This window comes from Aotus nancymaae, unplaced genomic scaffold (assembly GCF_030222135.1).
Source record: "Aotus nancymaae isolate 86718 unplaced genomic scaffold, 86718_ANA_hifiasm-v0.15.2.pri h1tg000015l_0, whole genome shotgun sequence".
NCBI lineage: Eukaryota > Metazoa > Chordata > Mammalia > Primates > Aotidae > Aotus > Aotus nancymaae.
Genome location: NW_026988426.1, coordinates 10,158,781 through 10,168,592, shown reverse-complemented (window position 1 = coordinate 10,168,592; position 9,812 = coordinate 10,158,781). Strand labels below are relative to the sequence as shown.

The following is a 9,812-nucleotide window of genomic DNA, read 5'->3' as shown; positions in this document are numbered from 1 at the left end:
ATGGTGGCTCATGCCTGTAAGATCTCAGTACTTTCGGGGGTTGTGGCAGGCGAATTGCTTGAGCCCAGGAGTTCGAGATCAGCCTGGGCAACGTGGTGAAACTCTACTAGAATATATATTCTAGTAGAGACAGAGTGTATATATACACACACACACACACACACACACACACACACACAAAGGATTGTTGGGTGTGGTGGTGCATGCCTGTGGTCCCAGCTCCTGGGGAGACTGGGGTGAGAGGATCGCTTGGGCCTGGGAGGTCAAAGCTGCAGTGAGCTGTGATGATGCCACTGCACTCCAGCCTTCACAACACAGAGAGACCCTGTCTCAAATAAAATAATAAAATAGGCTGGGTGCGATGGTTCACACCTGTAATCCCAGCACTTTGGGAGGCCGAAGCCAGTGGATCACCTGAGGTTGGGAGTTCGAGACCAGCCTGACTAACATAGAGAAACCCCATCTCTATTTAAAAAAAAAAGTAAAAAAAGAAAAATAAGAAAAATAAATAAAATAATAAAATACAATGGAAGAGTCAGTTGCTGAACACAAGACTGATGAAGGCCTGTGCACTTTACCTCTATGCTCCCACCTGTGTATATCTTTATTTTATTTTAATTTTTGAGGGAGAGTCTCACTCTGTTGCCCAGGCTGGAATGCAATGGTGCAATCTCAACTCACCGCAGGCTCCACCTCCTAGGTTCAAGCGATTCTCCCTGCCTCGGCCTCCTGAGTAGCTGGGATTGCAAGCACCTGCCACCATTCCCAGCTAATTTTTGTATGTTTTGGTGGAGATGGGATTTCATCATGTTAGCCAGGCTGGTCTTGAACTCCTAACCTAGGGTAATCCGCCTGCCTTGGCCTCCTGGAGTGCTGGGATTGCGGGTGTGAGCCACCACACCCGGCCCTGCGTGTATCTTTAAGTCCAGTAGGCAAACATCTCTTCCTTCATGCAACCATTTACTCAGTCAACAAATATTTGTTAAACATCTTGCATGTGTGAGATGCCATGAAAGAAGCTAGGAATAGAGGTGAACAGGACAGAACAAGTGTGCCCTCAGGGGCACACAAAACTATAAAGGACGTGGAATAAATAATCACACAACCAGATATTTCAGTGGAATTGGGCTAAGTGCTACAGAGAAGCACGGGTTACTATGAGAGTGCAAACAGACACCACGTCCCTGACAAAGCGTCCAACCCCACCATGTGAGACACACTCATGCTCACAGCAAATTATCTTGCTCATCATCATCACGTGCTCCTCCATCACCTGTTGATCCTGGGTTTGGAAAACACTGGCTATACCCCTGATATTGCTCATCCGGAAGGCAGAGGGATTAAGCATGCCAAAATTATAGCAGGTCCAAAATTGTTTGCAAGATAAAAAAAAGTACGTTCACTCAATTCCTAAATTCACAAATTTAATGTGCATTCAAGGTAAAATCTATTCAAGAAATTATTGATGCATTCAAATGTTTTCAAGGAAGAAATATATTCTTTATACTAATAATCCTCCTGAAAAAGAAAAAGAAAAAAGTAATGCCTAGGACATTACTCAGCTTGATCTCAATAATAGCTGCCTTTGAGCACGAGAACTATGTACTGTAATTGTGCATAATTATCTCCCTCCTCTAAAGAACTTCATGGGGTAATGGATGATATATCAATTTTACAATAAGCACATGGAATTTACTCCCAAGTAATCTGCACAAATCCTAATGGTTATAAGTGTTGGAGCCAGGCATGAAGCTAGCTGTCTCTGAATCTGAAGCCTACCCCTTTCTCTAGTATTTAAGGCCCTAGTTTCTTAAACAAGGCTGGTCTTTTGCAGTTTCTTCCATCCACAAAAAACTTAAGCTAGCCCTTCAGTATTTACCAGGCTCACACTCAACACCTGAAAATGATGTATCTGGCCCACATTCTTTGACGCACCACCACTCCTCACACACACCAGCCTTATGGAATGCTTCTAACAAGATTGTACAAAAATGAATAAACTCATTAAGTTTATAAGAATTTTGGAAAGAAATATCCCCAAACAGGAAAGGACTATATTCTGGTTTATTTCTTTCAACAATGTTTCCTAGTTTCTACTTGGGATTTTTCTCTCAAACCTCTCTAATAATAGGTTTATTTCTTTGAAATCATGTTGTTGAAGGAATTTTAAATAAAAATCTTTCCTCTGAGATGGATGATGATGACTAGGAAATTCATCCCCATGTTCCCATTTATGGGAAGTGAGGGGATCACCCTGCATGGGCAACAGTACATGAGCTATGGAAGCTCATCCTCCACTGCTGAAATGTTTAATCTGAGATTACCATGAGCGTCCTTCTCTTTTTTTCTCATTTATTCCACATGGTATGTGGTAATTATCAAAAGTTTTATCTCCAAGCTCAAAGCCAGACACAATATAAAAGTTTGAGTGCTCTGCATGTTAAAAAATTATTTGGACTTTACAGCTCCTTCTATTCCTGAAATTCTACGGTTCATCCTTTCTGGCACACACAACAAACAATTTCTAGTCCCACGTATACAATCTAAAGAAATTGGGGAGGGCCAGCGCGCATGCTCAATACTCAGGCCAGCCAGCCTGTCCCACAGCCAATTGCTCCTGCGCCTGCGTACGGGAGACGCCTCGCCCAGTTTGCGGGCGGGAAGCAACCTGGAGAACCCGGATGGAACCCGGGCCTGGCTGATGAGGAGTTTGTTGCGGATGCTTCTGTCTCCAAGCGCACCGCAGATACCTGTACGAGGGTGGGACCTGAGGAACCATCGCCCGCCTAGACTGGTTCCGACGGCGAGAGGCTGGGCCCTAGACTGAGCGGAGAACGGAACTGGAGCCTGAAAGGGCGCTCGAAAGAAGCCCGAGCATCCCTTGGGCCTGCGCCTCAGGCTCGGAGACCGGCGGGCGGAGACCGCACTGAGTCTTTTCTTTCCTCGCCGCTGGCGTTCCTTAGCTCACCCAGGAGGCTCAAAAAATCTGCGTCCTTAACAGTAACACCACCAGGCCCTATCAGTTAAGAGCTGCGTGTTGTTTGCATGCATTCTTATAATTAAACTTCCCAACAACCCTGTAAGGTAGGTACTGTTATCCCCTCTGGAGGAACTGAGGCTTGGAAAGGTCCCAGCTTGTAAGCGACAAAGCCACGATCCCAGCCAGACGTTTGCCCCTGGAGCGTCTGCCTAGGTACCAAGTTCCTGCCTGCTTTCTCCTGGCTATCGATTTTAACTGTAAAACGTAATGGTTAACTGCTCTGCCTCCCGGAACACCTGCGCCTACCAAGGTCTTGCATACGCAGTGGCTAGATAGAAGTTGGATTATATTTGGTTTGGAGTTTTAGGTTTACAACTGCACTTTGGTGTTTTCTATATATATTAGCATTCCCTAATTGCTTTGTGAGTGTTCACTTTTAACTGATTTTTCTCAATTGTGATGCTTTTTCATATCTACCCTTCATAAACTTGCAAAAACATTTTACTTTGTTATATCAGCTCTAAGCATCTGAAGATAATCTCTCAAAAGAATCATTCTTAAAAATGAATGATGCCTATTTTTAAATATTGCTTTTTATTTTTTTATTATTGGTAGTTTCCAACATACATAAAAATAGAACAGTGTAACCCATCATCCACCTTCAAGAGTTACCAACTTAAGGCCAGTCATTTCTTTTATTTCCACCCCGCTTTGTGCATGTTTGTGAGTGTATGCTGAAGTACAGTATTTCAAAAGAAATCCCAGACATCTTACCATTTCACTTGTAAATAATTGTCTGTATCTAACAAATAAGGTATTTTAAAAACACAACCACAATGCCATTATCAGGCCTGTTTAACAATAATTCCTTATAATGATGATGCTTTTTTAATGTTTACATTTTTAGGATATTGTAATTCCTAAATACCACAAAAGTGCAAGTGCAGATTGTAAGGTTCTAAAAACACAAGCCTCTTGTGCAGTAAGTTCATCTCTGAGGCTCTTGAAAATTCTTGCCATCTATTCTCCCATTTTGAGGGGACTGGAGAAGAATACTATAAATTGATTTTCCTAAAACTTCTTTTGTACATAACAGATAAATTTTAAATTAAAATATATTTGAGATACATAGTCAAGGTGGATAGGAATGGACTCTTAACAAATTTTGTAATGATTTCCAGTTTTGTTTTGTTTGTTTTGTTTTTGAGACCGTCTTACTCTATCACCCAGGCTGGAGAGTGCCATGGCATCATCTCGGCTCACTGCAACCTCCGCCTCCCAGGTTCAAGTGATTCTCCTGCCTCAGCCTCCCGAGTAGCTGGGATTACAGGAGCCCGCTACCATGTCCAGCTAATTTTTGTATTTTTAGTAAAGACAAGGTTTCGTCAAGTTGGCCAGGCTGGTCTCGTACTCCTGACCTCAGGTGATCCACCCACCTCGGCCTCCCAAAGTGCTGAGATTACGGGTGTGAGCCACCGTGCCTGGCCTTTTTTTGAGACTGAGTATGGCTCTCTCACCCAGGCTGGAGTGCAGTGGCATGATCTCAGCTGACTGCAACCTCTGCCTCCTGGGTTCAAGCAATTCTGCCTCAGCCTCCCGAGTAGCTGGGATTACAGGCGTGCGCCACCACATGTCGCTTATTTTTGTTTTTTTGTTTTTTTTTTTAAGACGGGGTTTCATCATGTTGGTCAGGCTGGTCTTGAACTCCCGACCTCAGGTGATCCGCCCACCTTGGCCTCCAAAGTGCTTGGATTACAGGCCTGAGCCACCACACCCAGCCAATTTTTGTATTTTTAGTAGAGATGGGGTTTCACTATGTTGGCCAGTCTGGTCTGGAACTCCTGACCTCAAGTGATCTGCCTACCTTGTCCTCCCAGAGTACCTCTCCACCACGCGGGGCCCCTCTTGTAATGATTTCTTTTTTTTTTTTTTTTAAAGACGGGGTTTTACCATGTTGGTCAGGCTGGCCTTGAATTCCCGACCTCAGGTGATCCGCCGGCCTTGGCCTCCAAAGTGCTTGGATTACAGGCATGAGTCACCACACCCACCTCTTGTAATGATTTCTAATGTGACTAAAAACATTTTCCTTTATTCCCTCTGCCTCCCCAAATATACATGATAAGTATGCATTAATAGAATACAGAAAAATAAGCATTTTATGGTAATATTGTAATTTTATTAATTAGAAGTGGTTCTAAGCAAAAGTAGCCATGTAGTCTCATTACTTGACAAAAGAAGGCTTAAGATCAGCTCTTTAAACTTCAGGTTGTCTTTTTTGGTTGACAGACAACCTCCAGTTTAACAGGCTCATAACAACCATGTAACAGGTCAACTTAATAGTTTTATTGGAGTACATTTTACAACTAGTTCATCTTGGTAGATCCACTTGAAAGCTAATGCTTTAAGTAGATATTCTTGGCTTACTTGTGATTTTTCTTTTAATGGCCGAAATAGGCATTCGGATTTAAATGTGTACCTGTTACTTTATTTCAGCCACATTCTCTGGCCCAGAACTTTGGAAAGTTTGGGATCACTTATTTATCTTGGAGATAGAATGTTTTCTAAGGTATATTTGAGCCTACCTGTGGATTATGCCTTTACTCGTTTCTAAAGAGAAACAGAAAAGACATGGCTTTCATTTTTAGGTGTTAACTTTCATAAGAGGCTGTCATCAACTCAGAAAATGTAGAAAATTTAAATATCTATTAAAACATTTGGACCATTCACTTGGGAACCTAGAATATTTGTTAGCTAGGGATTGGTTTGAAGGATGTTTTTATTCCTCTAAATCTGACTACTTAACCAGGAGGTGTTTCAGGATCGCCTGGACAACATCATTTCATATTGTTTTGCTCTGCTTCTGGAGAAGATGATTTATTAGTTCTAAGGTAGTGCAGAGACATGTATACTTTTAAAGGGGTTCCCAGTGATTGTGATGACACGGTATCTCTTGTCACAGATCACTGTTCTAGTTACTATTTATAAGAATTATCTAAAATACTTAATTTAGAATACAGATTCTACGCCCCTACTCCATAACTAGAGACTCAGAATCTCTAATCAGATAGGACCTTCTACATCCAATCGTTGGGTTAAACAAAACCTTAGGAATGCTGCTTATTTTTAATGTGTATTTGTGTGTGTTCTTTCTTAACTGCTTTTACTGAGAGGTATTTAGATGGAAAAGCATCATGAAATTCCTTATTGTACTTAAGGATGTTCTCATATGAGAGGGGTTTTTCTGAAGTCTCAGTAGCAAGAATAGTTGTGTTTCTCCTGAGCAAGTAAGTTGTTTTCTTTTTTCTTTTTTTCTTTTTCTTTTTTTTTTTTTTGATAGAGACTTGCTCTGTCGCGTAAGCTGGAGAGCAGTGGCACGATCTTGGCTCAGTAGTTGGGACTGCAGGCGTATGCCACCATGCCCAGCTAATTTTTTGTATTTTTAGGAGAGATGAGGTTTCACCATGTTGCCCAGGCTGGTCTCGAACTCCTGAGCTCAGGCAGTCCGCCCACTTCGGCCTCCCAAAGTGCTATGATTATAGGCGTGAGCCACTGCTCCCAGCCTATTCACTGATTCTTAACTGAGGGTATGGATACATATTTGGAGCTGAATGGAAGGAGGTAATGGTAGTGAAATGCCCTTTCCAGGGTTACAAAATGCGCTAGATTTATTTGTAGCATACGTTATTGAAAACAAGTTAGGCCATACCTATAATTCACCAATAAATAACTAACTTGTCTAAGCTCAAATTTCCCGTATATAACTTACTAGCAAATCATTTATTCCAAGGCTTTAGCTATGAGTTGCTAGCTTTAAGTTAAACTATATCCTGTCTTGGCTTACTTCAAATTGGCATGCTGCAGGCTATATCTTGGCATGTACAAAATAGCATGTGATAACAAAATAGCATGTGATGTGGCTTTATTTTAATTCACTTAGCCACTAGTTTTTAATGTATGGGTTGTATTTTACTCCCAAAGCAAAATTCTGTGGCATCTCTGGAATACTACCTGAGAATTTTTGTGTGCCATGTCGAAGAAACGCAAATGGGATGATGACTATGTTCGCTACTGGTTCACCTGTACAACAGAAGTTGATGGAACTCAGCGCCCACAGTGTGTGTTGTGTAACTCAGTATTTTCAAATGCTGATCTCAGACCATCAAAACTGTCAGACCATTTTAACAGACAGCATGGTGGTGTAGCTGGGCATGATGTCAATAGCCTGAAGCATATGCCCACACCATCTGATCAGAGTGAAACCTTGAAAGCATTTGGAGTTGCATCTCATGAGGATACTTTATTACAAGCATCATATCAATTTGCGTATTTATGTGCCAAGGAGAAGAATCCTCATACAATAGCCGAAAAGTTAGTGAAACCTTGTGCACTGGAAATAGCACAAATAGTTCTGGGACCAGATGCACAAAAGAAGCTTCAGCAGGTACCCTTATCAGATGATGTGATTCATTCTAGAATTGATGAAATGAGCCAAGATATCTTACAGCAAGTTCTAGAAGATATCAAAGCCAGTCCTCTTAAAGTGGGCATTCAGCTTGCTGAGACAACTGACATGGAGGACTGCAGTCAGCTAATGGCATTTGTGCGATATATAAAAGAAAGAGAGATCATAGAAGAATTTCTCTTCTGTGAACCATTGCAGCTATCCATGAAAGGAATAGATGTGTTCAATCTCTTCAGAGACTTCTTTCTGAAGCATAAGATAGCACTTGATGTATGTGGCTCTGTTTGTACTGATGGTGCCTCCTCTATGCTAGGAGAAAATTCTGAGTTTGTTGCCTATGTGAAAAAAGAGTTACCTCATATCGTGATCACACATTGTTTATTGAACCCTCATGCACTTGTCATAAAGACATTGCCTACAAAACTGAGGGATGCTCTGTTTACCGTGGTGAGGGTAATAAATTTCATCAAAGGGAGAGCTCCAAATCATCGCCTGTTTCAGGCTTTCTTTGAAGAAATTGGCATAGAATATAGTGTCCTCCTTTTCCATACTGAAATGAGGTGGCTTTCCCGAGGCCAGATACTTACTCATATTTTTGAAATGTATGAAGAAATAAATCAGTTTCTTCACCACAAAAGCAGTAATTTGGTTGATGGCTTTGAAAATAAAGAGTTTAAAATTCACCTAGCGTACCTTGCAGATTTATTCAAACACTTAAATGAACTCAGTGCATCTATGCAAAGGACTGGGATGAACACAGTATCAGCTAGAGAGAAGTTATCTGCTTTTGTTAGAAAGTTTCCATTTTGGCAAAAACGAATAGAGAAAAGAAATTTTACCAATTTTCCTTTTCTTGAAGAAATAATTGTTTCAGATAATGAAGGAATATTCATTGCAGCTGAAATAACACTGCATCTTCAACAATTGAGCAGCTTCTTTCATGGCTATTTTTCCGTTGGAGATCTTGATGAGGCAAGTAAATGGATACTGGATCCATTTCTTTTTAATATTGATTTTGTTGATGATAGTTATTTAATGAAAAATGATCTTGCTGAATTACGAGCTAGTGGCCAAATCCTAATGGAATTTGAGACAATGAAGCTTGAGGATTTCTGGTGTGCTCAATTCACTGTGTTTCCAAACCTGGCAAAGACAGCTCTAGAAATCCTTATGCCATTTGCAACTACATACCTTTGTGAGTTGGGATTTTCATCACTTTTACATTTCAAAACGAAGTCCAGAAGCTGCTTTAATCTGAGTGATGATATCCGTGTGGCTATTTCAAAAAAAGTTCCTCGTTTTTCAGACATCATTGAACAAAAGCAGCAGCTACAGCAGAAGTCACTGTAAGCTGATATACTTTTTTAATGTGTAATTTTAATCTTAATATCATAAAATTAAGCTGTAATTCTGTTTCTTTCCATTCATATTTATGATACACTGAATTCTATGTTTGAAAAAATTTAATGACTTTAACTTTGAATGAGGCACGTGAAACTGTGTTTTGAGAATAAAAACACAAATAGCAGAAAAGATTAAGTACTACTGCTTAGTTGCTATCATGAGATTTTCCTAATTCTGAGTTTCTGTTTAACCTGTTCATGAGGTATGTAAAAAAGATACCTAAGCACTAGAATATCCAGTTAAATGGTACAATAGGCCAGAAATTGAGCCAGGAGAAAAGAGAAGACTTCCCAGAAGTCAAAAAGGCAAAATGACAGATTGAGTTCACCCATCTTTGTTATGAAGAAACTAATGAAATCAGAAGAGAATTATGAAATATAATGGGGAAAGGAATGATCTGGCATATGTAAGAGTTTTTTAAATATACTCTTTGGAGTTAGTCTCACAATGTCCATTCCTATAGCTCCTATGTTATGAATATTAATAAATAGCCTAATATATTAGTCACTGCTTGTCATCTTTAAATTACTTCAGAACTCCAAGTTATTAAGACTGCTGAAAAGGAGATTCCTGAGCCTTACCCTAGAGATTCTGATTGACAGGTCTGTGATAAGGTCAAGGATCCTCATTCGTAACCAGCTTTCGTAACAAGATTTCCTACATAGAAATCTATGTAGGCCAGGTAAGGTGGCTCATGCCTGTAATCCCAGCACTTTGGGAGGCCAAGGTGGGCAGATCATGAGGTCAGGCATCAGAGACCAGCCTGGCTAACGTGGGGAAACCCCATCCTTACTAAAAATACAAAAATAAGCCGGGCATGGTGGTGCACACCTGTAATCCCAGCTACTCAGCAGGCTGAGGCAGGAGAATCGCTTGAACCCAGGAGGCAGAGGTTGTAGTGAGCCAAGATCGTGCCACTGCACCCCAGCCTGGGCGACAGAGGGAGATGCCATTTTTTTTTTTTTT

General features: G+C 40.8%; 1 protein-coding gene across 3 annotated transcripts; it reads left to right on the top strand.

The window, feature by feature from the left end:
- Positions 1-2,670: 2,670 nt before the first annotated feature.
- On the top strand, positions 2,671-9,812 carry FAM200C (family with sequence similarity 200 member C). Of its 3 annotated transcripts, none has more exons than XM_012461069.2 (2): positions 2,671-3,084; positions 6,959-9,812. In XM_012461069.2, exon 2 carries the CDS (start codon positions 7,008-7,010, stop codon positions 8,790-8,792), a length of 1,785 nt encoding a protein of 594 aa, XP_012316492.2. In that variant the 5' UTR covers positions 2,671-3,084; positions 6,959-7,007; the 3' UTR covers positions 8,793-9,812. The 3 variants fall into 3 exon arrangements, with proteins under 3 accessions (XP_012316492.2, XP_012316493.2, XP_012316494.2); XM_012461070.2 differs by having other exon boundaries at positions 2,673-3,193; XM_012461071.2 differs by lacking the exon at positions 2,671-3,084 and adding an exon at positions 4,435-5,546.